The sequence below is a fragment of the Pongo abelii genome, chromosome 11 (assembly GCF_028885655.2).
Source record: "Pongo abelii isolate AG06213 chromosome 11, NHGRI_mPonAbe1-v2.0_pri, whole genome shotgun sequence".
Taxonomy (NCBI): domain Eukaryota; kingdom Metazoa; phylum Chordata; class Mammalia; order Primates; family Hominidae; genus Pongo; species Pongo abelii.
The window spans coordinates 91975572-91996447 of NC_071996.2; the positions used below are offsets into that span (position 1 = coordinate 91975572).

Sequence of the window (20876 nt, forward strand, 5' to 3'; positions counted from 1 at the left end):
ATATATCATATATATGAGATATATATCTATATATCTCATATATATCATATATATCATATATATGAGATATATATCTATATATCTCTCATATATATGATATACATATATGATGGAATACTACTCAGCCATAAAAAGGAATGAATTAATGGCATTCACAGCAATGTGGATGAGTTGGAGACTATTATTCTAAGTGAAGTAACTCATGAATGGAAAACCACACATTGTATGTTCTTACTCATAAGTGAAAGCTAAGCTATGGGGATGCAAAGGCATAGCAATGACACAGTGGATGTTGGGGAATTAGGGGGAAAGGGTGGAAAGGGAGTGAGCTATAAAAGACTACAAATTGGGTGCAGTGTATACTGCTCGGGTGATGGGTGCACCAAAATCTCAGCAATCACCACTAAAGAACTTACTCATGTAACCAAACACCATCTGTTCCCCAATAACCTACGGAAATACAAAATTTAAAAAAAAAAAGAAAAAGAAAATCAAAATAAATGCAATCTTCAGGGCATTTTTTTATCCTGTAAGATAGTCTCATATGAATGAAATATCATTTGAGGTTTTTGTTGATAGCATCAAAATAAAATCCAGCAGAGAATTATGAGCAAATTTTTATAGGATTTTGCTAAATTTTTAGTTTTATCTCTAGAGCTCCTTATTATGTCTCACTAATGCTTTTGTCTAGTTCAATTTTCAAACAGAATTTTCATTTTCTTTCATATTTCATTCTGTTGGTTTTATTGAGTTTAGTCATTAAAGTACAAAAATAAGAATAAGAGATGCATTATAGCATTAGACATGGCTTCAAGCTCTCTTTTCTGACTTCACAGTTACCTCTAACATCCAAGGTTTAGAATTCTATGACTAAAAAGTAGTATTCATATAATATATATTCCTCCTTCACTCTTTTCCTTTTGAACATCAGCATTCTCCAGTGGTCTGTTCCGGGCTCACTAGTCTCCACTTTTGTGAATGCACTCACACTGAAATCTCAAACAATTACTGGATGTGATGGCTCATCTCAAGCTAGACGCCCCATGGACACAGAACACATGTCCTCCGGCTGCCCCCTTTGCTAGTCCCCATCTCAGTACATGCCAGCACCTTCCTTCCAGCTACCTAAGCCAGAAATTTGGAAATAATCTTAAAATCTTGGTTCCTCACCCTCACTCTTTCATCAGATTGCATTGATGCTTTTTCTTAAATATCTCTCAAATCCATCTCTCTCCATGTGCAGTGACATGAACTGCTCTTTCCTGCTTTTCTTATACAATGTTCAACAGATCTTTCTCTTTTCAGTCTTATTCACATTAAAAATTCTTCCTTCAGTATTGCTGCCAAGGTGATCTTTCTAACATGCAAATCACAACGTGTCTTACTTGCCAAAACACTTCAATATTTTGCAGTGAAACTTCCATTGGTATTTTGGGTGGTTCAGATTTTGTTCTAAGAGATTGGCCTACATACAAGAATTTCAACATCCTGGGCCCATCTACAAAATGCCTAAAATATTCCCCAATCTTTATTACAACCACTAACACTCTCCTCACACATTTCCAAGGGCACTCTAGAGGGTATGGTTACACTCTCAGCTAAGAACCACAGATACTTTCCTTAAAACACCTTCAAAATAATTTTCAATCTCTTTATTTCTACACACAAGTCCCTTTATGATACCTCTTACTGCTTCTCTAACTTCATCTCCCACCAACCCCTTGTATGCAATCTATTACAGAAACTGCCCACTAGGGGCTCCCCAGGCAAGACCATGACTTGTAAGAACTCCATGCCTTGATTATGTTGTTCTTTGTGTCTTACCTTCTTTCATTGCTCAGGACACTGTCTTTAACCCTCAAGACTCATTAAGAAAGAGTGTATTCCAGCTACTCTTCCTTGCTTCCTCTCCTCTCCAAATTCCAGCCTAGCTTAGATGGCTAGGTCCCATGCTTTGCATGTACATACCTAATTAACATTAGTTATCACCATGTATTTACTCAGCTTAGTTGGTATGTTGGTCTGTTTTACCCACTAAATGGTATAAACAGCATATAAAGCATGGAATGATTTCCTGTACCATGTGCTGGGTAATAATTTTACATTCTAAAGCAAAAATACCAGTATCTGACATGAAATCCACATGAAAAGCATGTACCCACAATAGATTCTTAGTCTGTAGTGTAAATAATCTGGCACCATTGTGAAATTGTTTCTGTCATGTTAATTTTTAAGTTCTATTCTATCTTATATCTATATTTATTATATTTACATTTGTGGGGCTGTTTTGTCTTTTGTTGTTTTTTGTTTTACAAATAATGTTTTAAGTTACTTGTCATCAGGTAAAATCAACAGCCCCAGAGGACATCTTAGTGTGTACTACTCTATCCTCAACCTCTGGCTCACTTTTGGGCCTATTACCTTCTCACATTTATGGGAACTGTGAATAAACCAATTAGAGAAAATGACTTTATTCTTTCCACATTCCAGGGGAAAAAACAGGGGAAAAAAGTGTATATGAGTGTTTTTCTGCATCTTCTTTGACACTTAATACTATCAGGTATTTTAATGTTTGTCAAATTCTGATAGAATTCAATATCTTATTGTTTCTGTTGCATTTTTATTTCTAATGATATTAAATATCTTCCACATTTATCAGTTTTTATATTGTGGCTTTTGTAAATTACCTGTATAAGACTATGCATATTTTGGAGGTTTTTACAGAAACTGTATTAAACCATTTCTGTAATATATATTACATAAATTTTCCCAACTTGAACATGCTATGAAGCATACTACTGAGAGTTTTATAATATAGTTTTCTTTTTTTTATAGTAGGATTTCACTGTCTTGCCAGGGCTAGCCTTGAACTCCTGGACTCAAGTGATCCTCCCACCTCAGACTACTGAACAGCTGGGACAGCAAGTGATTAGTATTGTGCCTGGTTATAATACAGATTTAAGATGTATTTTAGAATCTGATCTTTCATCATTTTATTATTTATACATTTGTTTTCATTTCCATTCCAGGATTATTCAACTACTCAATAATTTTTATGCGAACATATTTAGAGGTTTTAAAAATTAAATTAGTTCATTTGAGAACTGTTTTGGTATAAGAATTAAAGAAAGAAACATGCTTTCAAATGATAAATAGTTATAAATTTACTTTAATAGCATTTACTGAAAAAATGGGAATTTTTTTCTATATTAATTATAATACAGGTACATAGATTCATTTCTAAATATTTTTTGTTCCCTATGACTGGTAGCTTTTTATTATTTTTAAATATTTACTTGGTCCAGGGCCCACCTTTATTCACCACTTCTGTTTTAGAGGGGATTTTTAAATCACTTTTCTAGCAAATTTTTTATTCCAATGAGATTTAGAATAGTTTTGTCATGTTTTCTGTTTTTATGATGTTATAGGGATTTTCAGTGGGAGTATTTATTAATTTAGGAAAAAAATTACATCTTTCAAGTAACATGTTCCCTATGTTAAGGTAGGTTTAGCCCTAATTTTAATTTACATGTCTCAGTCAAGTGTTATGGATTTTTTCAATCAGGTTCTGCAAATTTCTTGTCACGTTTAGGTATACGTTGTATGTTGCTATTATTATTGGATAATAATCCCCTCTTCAATTGTGTTTCTGTCCCGTAGTACTAATAGAAACAGTAACATAATATAATGGTAATAACGATGTATGCTTCACACTAATACATAAATCAAGTATGATTACTCTCTGAATGTATTTTTCCAATTACACATAGTATACAATTTTTCATCATTCAATGAATGTATGTGGTGCATGCACAAATACTAAGAAAATTTTTAGATCCTGTGTAAACAGTCTGTGCCTTTGTAACAAATACAATTAATAGAAAAGACTGACACCTACCAAATAATCACACCCTTTATAAAACATTCTAATTTGTGCTATAAATATAAATATTTATAAGAAGAAATACAGTGTGCCAAGAAAATTTAACAGGGACTATCTTACCTGGGTTGTGGTGAGGAGTAAGGAGCCTAGTAAAGATTTTGTGAGGATGAGGCATTGAGAAGAGTTCTGAAAGGTAAATACAAGTAAACTGGGCAAAAAGAATACACATACAAATGGTTTTCAGCAGGACAGGGAATCTAGAAGCTTTTAGAAAATGGACAAAATCCCATGTGAGTGGAGCACAGAGTAACGGAGATAGTGGTGCAAGAAAGCCTGGGAAGAAGGCAGGAGTCAGGTCATGCCAGTATCTCATAGTTTGAAGATTTTTGTCTTTATCCTAGAAGCTACCACTGAAGCTTTTTATAATAAGACGCGTGCATGTGTGTTGTGTTAGCTAGGGTGGCGGGGGGGAGTGGGAGGTGACATATTCAGATTTTTATTTCAAATTGATTTCTCTGGCTGTAGTGAGAAGAACGGATCAGAAGAGGGCAAGAGTGGATGGCTGAAAACCTGTCGGAGGCTACACTGAAAAAGCTTAGGCAAGACATAATGACTATGTGGACAAGGATAGTGGCAGCGGAGATTAAGAGAAGGATATGACCTTAGGGAATATGTAGGGGGCAGAATTGGAAATATTTAAGGACAGGACTCTGGCATGGTCTGAGAGAGAGAGAGAGAGGTGACAAAAATGACTCTCGGGTTTCTGGCCTGCCTAAATGGATGGATAATGAGGCTATAGTCTTCTTTTAAATTTCTGTTAATTTTGAGAATTTTCATTTGTATTTTTTAAATAAATCAACAATAAATGTATGCCACCATCCTCCCCAAATGTAGATTATTTCACTTTTTATAGTGTAGAATTTGAGGTGTCTATGAGATACGAAAGTAAAGAAATCCACTGACAGGTCTAATATATAGGCAAGAAATTTGAAAACTTTGGAATGGTCTGGGCAGGCTTTTATTAGTAGCATTCCCAAAATCCAAATAAGAATTGTTATTTCTGTAGTTGGAAATTGTTAGTGTTTGTGACTTAATAGTATTACCACATATTTCTGATTCATCTATATGAACTTATATAGTCTGTATAGTTTGGACTTGAAGGAAGTCAAACAAAACTCACACATGTATTTAGGCATATAAATAACAAATTTAAGATACACAGGTCAAAATATAACCAGTTTAGGGGAAAATGATGTTGTAAACTAAATATTGAAAATAAAACTGAAAACAATTAGGCTAAATTCATATGTGATACACTTTGAGACATATGTTTTATTATTACAGTTTATTCAGTCATGAAAAATCTATTGCTTGCCCTTTTTATCAGTAATACTACTCTGACATTTTTAAGAGCAGAGGCAGTGATAATTGGTGTCACGTTGCCTTTGTGGGTAATGTTGTAGATAGATTTTCATTTATAAGCCAGTACATACATGATAGAAGGTATCTGTTGTATCTTTTAAACAAATGGCAAACAAAGTATACCACCACATCTCCTTTTCACTATTGGAAATGAAATAGATCTAATATGGTCAAAGGAATTTCACAAAACAAAAACCACTGACATGACAAAAGCGTGCATTTAATTTGATGCTTTGCAGAGATACATGACCAAAGTTGTGTGCATGGCTTGTCTTTTGGGATGGTCCCAGCTGTTTATTTTAAAAGAAAAAAATTAAAATAGAGCCAACAAATGCAATTAAGAAAAAAAAAAGTCTTGAGACACAAGGGGACCTACATGTTCTGGTCTAAGAAGCATGCAAGTATTACAAAGCATTCCAGATACAGTATGACAGAGGAACAGTGAACAAGCATTGGAACGATGCTTTCTTTCAAAAACGGGAAGTCTAACAGTTATGTTTTCACAATGGTAGTGATTAAACCATCTTTATTTTTAAAGAATTTTATAGGAAGAATTTTAGCACCATCATTAAAGGAAAAATAATAATACCTTTTTAGCCCTGCCTATCTCCAGTCTTGGAATAATAACAGAAGCATAGCACCTTTCAGTATCTAAAATATAAACAAGAATAGTAAGTCCATCCCAGCTTCTAGAGATGAGGTAGCTCATGCTAAGAAATGTTGGGTCATTTTTCCTATGAAAGTTCAAAGGCCAAATGGTCTAATTCCAATCATCACATTTGATTAGAGTCAGCTCCACAACTCAGTTTCTAGATCTTTTTCTTCATTATAGGCTTCAGGATGATGAGATTGTACATGTGGAAGAGTCTCAACTTAGAGTCCTTGGACATATGTTTGTAAAGTTCTATATGTCAATTATTTTGCATTCAATATCTTCTTAAATAATAAAGTGTAAATGTATTAAATGGTATATACTAGTGTGACTTCTATCAATATTGATAGATTGAGTCAAGAGGAGAAAGATATCTTTAAATTTGAATGAGAAAGATGTCTAAACTTATAGTCTTTTACAAAAATTTAAGAAGTCGAAGTAAATTCACTTTGTTCTCCAAAATGCCACTGAATATATACTATTTAAAAATTCTATTTAAGACAGTGAGAAACGTTTTTTTTTAAGATTCTCCTTAAAGAGTCTCTATTATAGTTACACAATATCAAGACATGCATGTAGGTCTCAATCACAAGTTAAACATTTTAAACTCATTTTTAATTGACAATCTTGGAATGAGAGGTCACAAAAGGGCACTAATTTCTATTTTTCAACTGCAGCCAAGCAAAATAAACATGTGTTGTGGCTCTATATACCCCACTCTTTAAGCTACCTGCCAGGAAGAAGAATTTCCTCATAAATACTAAGCAACTTTTTCATTACACTGAAATAAATTGAAGAAAACGGAGATTTATTTATTCAATCAGTTTACTTTCTGCAAAGGTGGTCATTGTCATTGCTCATCTTAAACCTAAACTGTTGTATTGAAAAATATTTAAAATCAATTAAAACTTGAGGATTGTAAGTAAAATAAATATTCTGAAGGATAAGGAGGCCAGGCACTTAAGACCATATATACAATGCTGATGCAGGATCAGCCATTACTTCAAGAGTCTCAGGATCAACTTCAAACAGTCAAAGTTCTTGTGAATGGCGGTGGTCATTGATGGTGGTGCTCTTTGTCGATGTATCTTGGCTTACTTTACACAAAACAAACTGGCCCAATTTCAACGCCGAATTCCTGGTCTGTGCCGCCAACATCCACAGGAGCAAGATCTATGATGGGCAAGCGTGCCACATTCTGTGTTCTATATTCAAAGACAGTCTTGCCCACATTTCCATTTCGCTTCTGAAATTAAATGATGCAACAGTTTAAACGTACATACAATTTTTTCCAAGTATGTTAGACGGCAACCTTCCCAGACAACTTTTATAATGTAAAGGCAATGATTTTTAGAGTACTACTTAAAAAAAAGGAATGAAAACATAAAGTGAGATATTAGTGTACTTATGTAACAGAATTTCTTTCATGCTTTAAGTAAATTTCCTTTGTTCTTCTGCAGCTTCCCAAATGGTCACTAGCAACATAAATTATGAAAGCTTTTTTGTTTTTCACAAATGAAACTATAATTCACCATTCAGTATTATTTTTGTTTTATATCTCAATATGCAAGCAGGGAGACTTACAAATTGGTGGAAAAAATAAAGTATCTTGGATTGATTACGCATTTTAGAAATAAGGAATTTTAAGCATGGGACTGAGATTAAGTAAGTTAAATAACTTGGAAAAGAACCAAAGAAAGTCTGCAGAAGAACTGGATCAGATCTTAGGGATCCAGTTCTTTCTTTACTATATGGATTCAAACCTCTATCATGCTTCATGTGCTGACACACACTCAAGTTTACCCTAAGGAATGACTATAAACAAACTGCTATTATGCTCATACACAACGTAAAATTGCCCCCAGTTCTAGTGCCATAATAGTATTTTTAACAAAAATATATTTTTTTCCTCAACGAGATCAATGTAGATCAAAAAGTACTTACAGAGCAAGTGTCTTGAAGAACGATATACCGGAATCTAATATTTCCCTCTGCTTTGATATCTAAGTCATTTGCCCCTTTGAGAACCACAGCTTTTTTGAGGTTCTTAGCTTGATCATCCATGTATCCTACACTGTTTTTACAGATGTAAGTAATGTTCTGGGAGGCTTCTTTTGATAAAAGGCGCAAAAAAGTCATCTGAGTAATGGCTGTATTAGGTGATTGGTGGTCTCCATAAGCAAACTAGAAAAACAAAGAGCCTTTGTCATACACAAGACTGAGGGGTTTCATAATGCCTTACACATGTATAGATAAATATATAAATTGATTTCAGATAAATCAATTTTGAAGAGTATTACTTTAATTCTTGTCATAAAGTAAGCTATTCTAGCTGTACATCTAAACATATCTTAAAATGTCTATGAATACTCAAAAGAAACTCTGTCCTTACTAACCTAGACAAAGGGTAATGAAACCAATAATAACAGTAATTCACCAGAACAAGCATAAGTATTTTTAAATCTGCTTCACTCATGTATCAAAAATAACTCATTTTTATTGCTAATTATAATAAAAATTAGAATTAACTAGTAGTATAAAATCTTTTTACCCCAACTATTACATACTTGTAGGAAATACATATTAAAAGTTTTCCATGTGCTAACAAAAATAAATAATCAAAAAATTTTTTCTAGAGACTCTTTCCTACTCACCTTCTACTTTTAGCTTTGGTTTCAGCACTCCCATTTGGGGGTTTTATATTACATATTACATTAGCTAAATTATATTTCAACTATTTATATTTAAAATTTAAAATTTTGTGCTCATTAAATAATGATAGATACTACCTTATCTTGTATACACCCATAATGTTCTCATATAATGTTTATTCTGAAAGTGATTTCTAGAAAAAGGTCAGAGGCAGAAGTGAGAAGAAAATTTCAATTAGGCTGCCATAAAGAGATGCAGAATGAAATATTCACATTGCAACAGGCAGTGGAAAGGCCAGACAGTTGTCTGAACACCAGACCATGACAGAAACAGGGTAGACTGGGACTCAGAAAAATATCAATAGACTTCATAACATTACAAAAATGCCTTAAGTTTAAATAATATTAAAAATTTTACAAAATGATTCAATTATTTAAACATTATTATAGCAGTTATCTAATATTAATTTACCATCTAGCCCATAGTACAAGAGACCCTAAACTAAGAATTTTATATCCACATGGAAACTATGGAATAAATATTATCACCCTTACTTTAAACTGGCAAAACTGAGTCTCCAAAAAGTTCAGAGACTTTATAAGGCCCCAAAGTCAGTACGAGATCCCAGTGAGGTAACCAGGTCTCCTGAAGCTGAATATACAGAAATAACTGTTTATCAACTGTGGCAATATAGTTTATCCCTTCTGGAACACTCCACAGTCCATGTCACATACATTAGAAGAACTTACAGTAAAAATAATTACTTTTCTATATTTCATCAATGAGAAAATTTTTAATTCAAAATTTATGTTAACTTCACTCATAGCAAAACCTTGTTTATGCAATGGTATTACAATTGTAACTAATGAGACTATATCACTTCAAAATAAACATGGTAAAATAAGCCTGGTTAAAAAAAAAACAGCAAAGTCCTAAATAAATCAAAAATATGTAATAAGTAGTAAAAAGTAAAGAATACAATTTTAAGTAAACATATTAAATTACCTGAGACCCTCTGTTCATATCAAGACCATACCAAACAGGTTTATTGTCAGGAGATTTACTGGCCCACCAGGTTTTACGCGGTACACTGGATGGGTTTGCTGAAATACATGTTTCTCCTGTTTCCATGTTGCAGTAAACTTTGATTGCATCTTCAACAGATCCTTGGTTAGGATCAATCCAGTATTCACCTATTTTTCAAAATAGAAATTTTACTAAATAAAGACAATATCAATCATGATTATAAGTCTCCAAAAGAATTAACAGAGGGTTTGAAAATATACACTCACTGATTAAGGATTCTTTTAAGCTAGAGTGCCCCTTACGAAAAAAGTAACTGTTATGCATTGGGGGCCTTTCTACATTCTAGTCGCTATTGTAAGGCGCTTTGCCAAACCATGTACTTAAGGCTCAAAACATCCATGTGAAGGAAATATCATTACCCCCATTTTATAGATGAGAAAACAATACTGAAAAGAGAAAATCAATAGTAAGCGGCTTTACCAAAATAGATGTGTTTCCAATATTTTAAAGCAAATTAGAATGATTGTAATAAAATAATGTAAATAATGTAATAAAATAATGTAACATCAAAACTATGAGTAAAGTGAATAAATGAGTTGAATTACAATTAGAATTGAATTACAATTAGAATTACAATTACAATTACAATGAATCATTTCATTGGCTCTTTTTAAAATTACTCTTCTCATATATAAGAGATTCTTAAAACAGGAAATACCAAGGCAGTGCTTGGTGGTAGGCATACAGTCAAGTGCACAATTTAATACACATTTGCATATATGGGTGTATGTATATATATATTTGTGTGTATATTATATAAATAATACGTGAGAATTGCATTTTAAATGAAATGAAAGTGCCAGAATGTAATGTATAGAGTTAATAAAATTGCCCTTTCTTCAATGATAATAATTTTAGCTATTCCTGTCAATGTCATTTCAAAGTTAACTTAAATTCTTAAACTCTTTGTAGCTCATTTGTCTCCTGTGACTTAGGATCCCTCTTCTCTAGGTCGTATTGGATTAATTAAAATGACAGAATAAGGTAAACTTTAAGCCTGGTACATGCAACTAGGGCAGAACAACTATTTGATTCCAAAATGTCTTGGAACCTCATAATAATATAATCCTGACAGCAGAGATTCCAAAAGTATGACCCATAGAACATTAAACTACATGAAAGGAATTACATATTTAAATGTGGGAAATATATGCTTGATGATCCAACAATATGTTAACATTAAGACACTTATAGGTCATGCAAGTAAATAAATATTTTGAACAATACTTAAGCAAGTATTTTCCACATTTCCACGAAAATGCTTTTACTCCACAAAAATATCAATATTTTAAGATTTCTGGATGGAAATGGAACTACCATCATGCAACTGGATTATTAATAGGATATATCATCTATTATAGTACATTTTTTTAAAGTTAAGTTTTATTTTAGATACAAGGGAAACCTGTGCAGATTTGTTACATGGGGATATGGTATGATGCTGAGGTTTGGGGCACAGATCCTGTCACCCAGGTAGTGAGCATAGTATCCAATAGGTAATTTCTCAACCCTCGCCCCCATCCACACCCTCCCCACTGTAGTAGCCTGCAGTGTTTATGGTTTCATATTTATGTCCACGTGTGCTCATTAGCTCTTACTTATAAGTGAGAACATATGATATTTGGTTTTCTGTTCCTGCATTAATTTGCTTAGGATTATGGTTTCCCGCTGCATCCATGTTGCTGCAAAGGACATGATTTCATTCTTATTTATGGCCACATAATATTCCATCATATATATGTACCACATTTTCTTTATCCAGTCTACCATTGATGGGCATCTGGGTCAATTTCATGTCTTTGCTACTGTGAATAGCACAGTGATGAATATACGAATCCCTGGGTCTTTTTGGAAGAATGATTTATTTTTCTTTGGTATATACCAAGTCACAGGATTGCTGGGTCAAATGGTAGCTCTGCTTTAAGTTCTTTGAGAAATCTCCAGACTGCTTTCCACAGTGGCTGAACTAATTTACATTCCCACAAATAAGTGTATAAGCATTCCCTTTTCTCCAAAGCCTTGTCAGCATCTGTTGTTTTGTGACTTTTTTTTTTTTTTTTTGAGACAGAGTCTCGCTCTGTTGCCCAGGCAGTAGCGCGATCTCAACTCACTGCAAGCTCCGCCTCCTGGGTTCATGCCATTCTCCTGCCTCAGCCTCCCGAGTAGCTGGGACTACAGGCACCCGCCACCACGCCTGGCTAATTTTTTGTATTTTTAGTAGAGACGGGGTTTCACCATGTTAGCCAGGATGATCTTGATCTCCTGACCTCATGATCCACCCGCCTCAGCCTCCCAAAGTGCTGGGATTACAGGCGTGAGACACCGCACCCGGCCTGTTTTGTGACTTTTTAATGACAGCCATACTGACTCGTGTGAGATGGTATCTCACTGTGACTTTGATTTTCATTTCTCTAATAATTAGTGATGCTGAGCATTTTTTTCATGTTTTCACAAAATTGACTGTTTCCACCATTAAATTATAAGCTCCATGATATGTTTACTATTTTTATCTCAAATCTATCACTAAGTAGAAAGTCAGTAACATATTTTGGAACGCAGTTGAGAATAAAACAATCAGAAACAACGGGTTTTGCTCAAATGGGCTGCTGTCTACTCACCACTCTGCTTTGCAGAATGGCAAAGCTTTAGGTCATCACATGTGCGGGCTGGGTGCTTTTTCGAGCCATCGGGGCTGCGCATGGTTTCAATCTGACTACTGAGTGACTTCAGGGTAGCATGAACACCTGGGTCCGTTTTGTTTTTGTCATCAGGAGCCGCTTGATCTTCAGTAAACTCAGGAAGTGGATCTGGCATGCTCTCATCGTAGTGCCCCATGATATCCCCAAGAGCAGCTGTAAGGTGGCCAGGGGGACCCGGAGGGCCAGGTGGGCCAGGCTCACCAGGAGGGCCCTAATTAAAAAGAGATTGGAAAGACATTTAACACATTGTTTTTGTTTTACTTAACTGGTAGAACTTGGTTCACAGGGAGTTCCAATGAGACACCCCAATTTGACAGTAAAGGGAGATCTATGATTCGTGCCCTTTTGTAACTAGATGGGGGTGGTCTAACAGGCTGTAACATTCAAGGATGAGAAATGATGCCCAACCATTTTTCAGGAAACATATCTTCAAGTCAGCATCCAAGATAAATAAAGATCAAAGCACAAAATATTTGCTCAGGTGTTTACCTTGAAGATACAACATATTTTATGTTAATAGCATGCAGACATGTGTGTTCATTTGCAAACTATTTTGGTCAAGGTACAACCAAAATGTTTTAAAAGTATTTTTGGACAGAAGCTGAACAAAGCATGCAGGGGACTAGTGGCTGCTGGTTCTATAAGATTATATGTCAATAACAAGAAAACACCCACAAGAACACCCACAAGAGAATTATACTCCTACTTCTAAATGAGAGGGAGAGAAACACAGGAAGTCCTTTTATGTGCATTAATTCCTGTACAGATAAAAATTCTCTATCCTAAGAAAAATTGAAGAAATAGTATTGGTTTTTAGAGACAGGGTCTTGCTACTATGTTGCCCAGGTTGGATTCAAACTGCTGGGCTCAAGCAAACCTCACGCCTTCACCTCCTGAATAGCTAGAATTACAGGTGTGTGCCAAGGTGCCCAGTATTCCTTAGCCTTTGAATTGACATAAATAAGGAGCCCTCCTGCCTTTTTTTTTTTTTTTTTGCCAAATAAGACACACTGAAATGAGAGGGAGACAAGCACAAAAAGTGGCAGAGACTATGAAATGGATCCTCTCTATTAATTCCCTTCTGCCCTTCCCCAAGGAAGAACTCAGCAACTTGAAAGAACCAGGTGACAACCTGAAGAGACACATAGTCCACATCTCATGTAGAGAGCAAGATCTGGGAGCAAGAACTCTCCAGAAGGCTGGAGTTCTACTATTGGCTCTGCCACTTGTTATATGGCTCCAGACAAGTTGCTTTTACCTTCAGTGCCAATGTTTCGTCACTCTCAAAGGGCTGTTATGTAATTTTTTTTCTTTCTGTCTCTAAGGTCATATACTGAGTCCATGCATTCCTTTACACTAATTTTAGGGGAAAAGAAAAGACGTTTTTCTAATATATCAAGGACCACTGAATCACAAAGTAAAGTCAATCAACAGCCACATAAGCTGAAGGTATTCCAATTCTCTAGCTGTTTCCTATTCACAATTAGAGAAATAAATGAGTAGAAAACATATCTCTTGTCCATAGGAAATATAAGACTATTGATCCACATAAGAAGTAAATATCTGGCTTAACAGTATTGCTATGAAGGGCAAAGGAAAAGTAAGGAAGAGAAGGTAAAGAAGACCAATGAGGAAGAAACACCAGAGAGAGAAGCATAAGCTCATATACAAACATGCACATGAGTACACCTGTGCATGGAAGATGTATGAAGATGTTTCCCAGACCTGAGAAGCAAGGATCTAACTAACATAGTATACAGCTTTGTATCACCCTCAAGTCAACACTACTGAAACTTTTTACAAAAAGTTTTAATCAAAGTCCTCCCTGAATGTTTTCAATGGAGAAAAACTTTAATTTCATACTCTTCATTGTCCAGCATTTTTATGGAGTTTTCATGAAGTAATAACTGTGCCTCACAGACATTTAAAATATTGCCCTTGAGAGCAAATCAACATTTTCATAACTTTAATTATAAATACAATTGTAACTTGTTCTTTGCTTTTATTAGTATCACATTATGTTAATGTCTGGGTGGGTTGGACTCTGATTTTATGTGCTCAAACTTATCTGTATTAAAATACTTGAAATAGTTACTTGTACTCTTGTGTGACTTCTAGGTTTGTTTTCAGGGTCCCTTAAGTCTCTTGTCAATTGGGCTGCACAGACATTTCTTGGACGGAATCTGAGCTATTGAATGAATAGCATTTCTTGCATGTAAACCCTTGTGACTTTACCTCAGGTCCTGCTTCTCCTACACTGCCTCGTACACCTGGAGGTCCAATTGGCCCAAGTGGCCCAGGGTTTCCTTCTTTACCCGAAGGACCAACTGGGCCTGGAGGACCCTGCAAGAAACAAAGACTGTAGTTTAGATTCTATGAAGGAAAAATTTTACAATGCCTTTCTCTAATCAAAGAACTATTTTACATATGGAGCTGTTACAGTGATTTCTAAGATTCATTTTCTTACTGATTAATAAATGAACTTCTGGTACTTTGTAACATTTATGATTTCTTCACATAAGAATTTTCCATCATCCATGCATGGTAAAAGACAAATATGAGTTTACATATTTAATGGACTAATCACCTACTTTTATTGGTAGTAACTTTCATTAAACCTCACATATTGTAAACTTAGAAATTAAATTAACTTGAAATAAGAAAATGACAGAAGTTGCAGTGTTTAAGTGAAATTTCTGTGCTTATGCCTCAGAATACCATCATGTACTATTATTCTCAATTTTATGTATGATTTGTTTACACTGTATTCAGATATACCAAGAGTTTTTAAAATTAGTTTGTCTAATTCTAATTTTTTCTACAAAATATTTTCTATTTTCCTAAATAATTATGTACACCAATTGTCTTATGCCATCAATGACTTATTACAAGCAACATTAATATTAATGGAGAATTTCTAAAAGCTTCAAATATTGGCTTCATTTTATTATTTACTTCCAAATTAGCCTTATGTAAACTACTTCTGAGGAACTATCACAATTACTTAAAAGACAAAATGTATTCAGCTTCAAAATCTGTCCCCACTTCATAGTAAATCCTATTATATCATCTCAAAAAGTGAAAGTTGAATAGAAATTTAAATTAACACCATGTAACAAAATGAACTAACAGAGGAATATATCCAAACCCTAGGTAAGAAATTTTAATGCAGGCCCATGAGGTAATATATCATATTTCAAGATATTTCTACTTAAAATTAATTGCTAAATAGCTTGTCTCATATGTGTGTTGCCAACCTCAGAGAAGATGAGCCAACTCCAGCTTCAATACCATGAAAATGATACTCAAGCATTAGCAGTACATCAACAAAGGCATTATTATTTACACCTGCAACTTATTACTTTTTGTTACTTACTCTTGGGCCAAATGGTCCAGGGATTCCAGCACTTCCTTGTTCGCCATTTGGACCCTAAGTAGGAATACAATAAAAAATGATGCCAAAATATTTGGATCCTGCATTGTGCCATTCTCAAAAATGTGCTATCATTGACTTTAGCAGCATAAACTACTTTGATAAAGTCATCAATCTCTGCAATGTCTACATGAGTTGACCAATGTTAAAGACACCTGTCGGAGTAACAGTGCATATAGCTTTTGCTTTATTTCTTCCCTACAAAATTATAGCTTATGATTGGCAATTATCACTTGTTATCCATCAAGATCTTCTTTGAACTGAAAATAAGATACAAACATATCCACCTATTTTATAGACAGACAAATGTTCATGTCAAGATACCCGTGTATTTTCAACTGCAGGGCAGAATAATACTTAAAGGAATAACTTACAGGAGGGCCAGGAAGACCCTGAAGACCAGTAAAGCCTCTGTGGCCCTTCTGACCCCTGTCGCCTCGGTCTCCATGATCACCTTTGTCACCACGAGGTCCTTGGGGTCCCTAGAAATAGAGATATGGCATGAAAATTACTTGCTACATATTATTGCTGAGACTAAAATTCACTAAAATTTTACTTTTTATAATTGTATTTACTACAATTTTGAACTTGGTATTTTATATGGATTAATATATTTACTTATCTAAATAGTATTAGACCTAGAAATTTCTGTTTATTTTTCCCAAAGAATGGTAGGTGATCACTGAAAAAAGATATATAACAATACTTTTCTAAAGATTTGTTTTTTCAATGTTTATCTTACATTCATACTAAAATTAGATATTTTTGTTGGATCTAGCCTATCCGAAATGTTTTTTAAAGATTATGTTTCACATATTTAGTTGATATTATTATATAAAAATATTGCTACCATATATAGATTCTTTTAAATTAAAACATTTCATACTTGCCATGTGTAACAATGAAATGATTTTAAATTTACATATGCAAATAAACTAGCTGGATATGACAGCTGCAACTATATTAAGAAATTGGCAAAAACTTGCTTGAACAAATTAAACAGAAACATCATCTTTAAGCCACTTTCCTCTAAAGAACAAAGCAACTCTAAGTTATCCCATATCTGCAATATCTGTAACCAAATCTAGTGATCTTGATGCTGAGAAACTACAAAGAAAGCCATAGTTAAGGATCTTATTTTGAGATAGAAGCTATACCCAGAGAAGAGGTGAAAATTATCTGATCAATCTCAGATGTTTTGTTATTGTTGTTAGTGGTGTTGGTTTTGTTTTGTTTTAAGTCCTGGGAAATTAAAAACAGCTCCAGGGAACCAGTGGTTCACAGTAAACTGGCAAGTGGCATAGAGTCATCTACTATAGAACTGGATTCTGTTGCTTTTAGCGTTTCCCCAAAAGATAACTGAATCCCTATTTATCTGATTTTGGAAGATGACTGCAATCATCAAATCAATTGGCTCTCAGGTGAATTTTTCCCTTATTGTTTTGATTTTGAATTTATATTTCCTAATTATCACACAGTATAGGAACCCATTTATAATAAAAATAAGATGATTTCAGTAGCTTTTACATATTTTATATAACAATGTAAATTTAAATACTATCAAAATCAGCCTGAAGTTTTTCATAATGTTCGAAAGGTTCTTTTATTTGGGGGATGACCCAAAGTTTCATAATTAAAAATAAACTAAATCAGAAGGTACCTATTTGAATTATTAACTACAATGTATTTATTCATAGAAAAAAATTACAATGTTTCCATAACTGTTCAAAACACTGTTCACTTGACATGCTATGCAACTATAAAATATTCGCCAGTCAAGCTCAAATTAAAGAGGAGAATTATTTAATAACATGGCCATGATTTTCAAAGTATAATTGTTCTTTTTGAGAACAGACATTGATTTACCTGATGGGCATGAAAAGTATATGACCTATTAGATTACACATGAGATGATTCATTCATGGTAAGACATCTATATAATAATGTTAACCTGAAAGTGATTGATTGCAAATAGCACAAAGATCAGAACATAGAAAGAAAAATCTAGTTGAAAATGAAACATAATATTTGAATAGTGCTTTTCAAGTTTACAGAGAGCTTTCAAATCCATTTTCCTATGTAGTTTTTAGAATAGTTCAGAGAGAAATGCACTACAATCCCTATTATTTTAGGAGAAACCTGTGACTTTAAAAGCTTCCATGATTATTGATACAATTCATGGTTAAATTCAGAAGAATTGTGTTAAAATTATAAAAATAAACTCTTGTATTATTTTAAAAAATAAGAGTAAACTCATATAATTTTTAATTAATATTTTTGTTCAAGCTTGATGAATTTCATATTTTTCAGTTACAAATCTTAAATTATACTTCTTTGGGAGTATATTTTATATAAGAAAACATTTTTTAAAAAACAAAAAAAGAGAACTTACAGGTAATCCACGTTTCCCAGCTCGACCGGGTGGTCCTATAGGACCCCGAGAACCCTAAAAGAAATTTACAAAAAAACTTGGCATGTAAGAGATATTCACATATTACATAGATATAGGATGTCAACAATATGTTTATAGTTGGATGCTTATATATGTGTGTGTGTGTGTATGTGCATACTCTTATGATTAATTAATTGAAATCAGGCAAATGTCCATGTGTAGATAAGACTGTGGTCACTATAACTTCAATGACACTTTTATGGTCAGTTTTATTCATTGACTTCATTGAATAAGTATCACCTTAGTTGAATACAGTAAGACATTATTCATTTACATTTAACATGATGCATACTTATTACATTCTCAAACTACAGCATTTTCAGATGATGGAAGTTAAAGCATCAGTATCTTCTATTCCCTCTTAGAAATGAAATTATGCCTTTCAGACTAAGAAACAGATAGTAGTTCATAATTAGCTGTTTCCCATTCATTATTTAGAGTCCTTAACGAAGTGCACATGTATAACTATGTGTGTGTGCGCCTATATACAGCTTATAACATAGCATATGGGTGTGCAAAACTGTCAGTGTGAAATTGACTCCCTCCTTACCGGATCTCCTCTTTGTCCTGCATCTCCTGGAGCACCCACAGGGCCAGGAGTTCCAGGGGCACCCTGAGAGCCTGGCAGACCTGCAGGCCCAGGGTCTCCACGATCACCCTGACAAGAATAACCATGATATTATTTTTTAACATTTATTCTAAAACAACAATATTCCATATGTTCGTGTTATTCTTATAGTATTAATAATAGGAAAGTATACCCTTTAAAACTTATTTTTACTTATTATTTTAACTATTTTACTTATATTTACTAATTAATAAATCAAATTGAAAAGAATAAAGTTATTTCTTCCTAATTTCAAGTTTCATCCTTTCCCTCACCTACTCCCTATTGCTCGCACAGTCAAGATCATTGGAGTATAGGAGTGATCACCTCCAGAATTTAACATGTTTTCTACAGCACCAATCTTTAAGCTGGAATATTGGTATACTTGGAATACACAGACTTTCCAAAGATTGTGAAAACAAAGAAAATTTTAAGGAAACTACCTTCTAGATTTTCCTCTCCATATGTATTCTTTCAGAAAACTAAATTTTGATTATCCTTCCTTACTTCCCCTAAATAATCCACCTTCTCTCGTTTTGTAAAAGAAAAGCAGAAATCATACCATCTGCAATCTTATGATGATGCAATGTCCCAAGGAATAAATAGCTTTAGGCACTGAACTAAGGAACTTTTCCAGAATGCATAGTTTACTTGAGCATAAAGCTAAGGACTTGGAAAATAAATAGGTTCCTTTTTATTTTATCCAGACGACACAATTATGACAAGGCTCCAAATATTACTTGTCTCCTTAAGAAGTCAGAGGTGAGATAAGCGTTATATGAACATATCTAAACGTAAATATTTGACTTGAAAAATGGAGTCAGACTATATTTTCTGACAAAAAATTGTCTTATTTGACTGATAAATTTATCAACCTAGATAAACTTTGGCAATTAGGTTACAGAATGGACACATAATACATTGAATAAGCTAAATTGGCAACTTCAAGGTTTTGAAAAAAAAAAAAAATACTTGCCCAGGCACAGTGGCTCACAAAGTGGGCTGTAATCCCAGCACTTTGGGAGGCCAAGGTAGGCGGATCATGAGGTCAAGAGATCGAGACCATCCTGGCCAACGTGGTGAAACCCAGTCTCTATTAAAAATACAAAAATTAGCTGGGTGTGGTGGCATGCGCCTGCAGTCCCAGCTACTGTGGAGGCTGAGGCAGGAGAATCACTTGAACCTGGGAGGTAGAGGTTGCAGTGAGACGAGATCGCATCACCGCACTTCAGCCTCGCAACAGAGCAAGACTCTGTCTCAAAAAAAAAAAAAAAAACAATACTTAAAGCACTTGTACATTTAGAATTTACCAGGAATCACCTCTTTTGCAGCTATTTAAACTTGTGATTTTAAAAGGGCGATGGCAACTTAAAATAAGTAGAGAGATTTATAGATTTTCATAATTACTTCAGCAAAACCTTTGAAGATGGTTGCACTATATAGTATATATTGACAAAGGAAAAAGCCTAAGATGCCAAGAGAATTTGCGGTCTGTGGATTATAGTAGATGAGTGGACCTTAGCCCAAGCTTCCTCCAAATCCTTTCTTCCCCTTTTTTTTCAATATGAGGTTGAGTGTCTATCCTGTACTGGAGTCTTTAAACATGTCATTTAATATACAAATGCCCAATGGCATATGTATTAATTATATTTAAAGCATTTGAAAATGGAGGTTCAGAAAATCTGCTTAAGATTACGTAGCTAATTACTTAGGGAAACAATTCCAAATCAAGTCTGACTGGCTCCAAAGCCCATTCTGCTACATGATGAGCTTTAATTACATCATAACAGACTTTGGAGTGGGGGAGTGATTTTGCCTTCAGTGGCTCATCTTAGCAGCATGAGATGACTGTGCAACCGCCAGAAGGGACTGGGGCTTCAGAGAAAGTTGGGGACATGTTCAGTTCAGCACATTCTAATTTAAAACACATCATGGAATATACAGTGTTTAAAAAGCCACATAGCTTATATTCTCATAGGGCATTCACTTT

At 34.2% G+C, this 20876-nt stretch overlaps 1 protein-coding gene across 1 annotated transcript in view; it reads right to left on the minus strand.

Moving 5' to 3' along the window:
• Positions 1–5504: 5504 nt before the first annotated feature.
• Positions 5505–20876, minus strand: part of COL5A2 (collagen type V alpha 2 chain) — a 147441-nt gene continuing 132069 nt past the window's right edge. The window contains exons 46-54 of the mRNA XM_002812666.5: positions 18830–18937; positions 18220–18273; positions 16202–16309; positions 15771–15824; positions 14630–14737; positions 12314–12605; positions 9615–9802; positions 7902–8141; positions 5505–7203 (exon numbers count right to left, since the gene is read on the minus strand). Coding sequence (XP_002812712.1) covers positions 7057–7203; positions 7902–8141; positions 9615–9802; positions 12314–12605; positions 14630–14737; positions 15771–15824; positions 16202–16309; positions 18220–18273; positions 18830–18937 — 1299 coding nt within the window. The 3' untranslated portion in view covers positions 5505–7056. The remainder of the gene's footprint in view (positions 7204–7901; positions 8142–9614; positions 9803–12313; positions 12606–14629; positions 14738–15770; positions 15825–16201; positions 16310–18219; positions 18274–18829; positions 18938–20876) is intronic.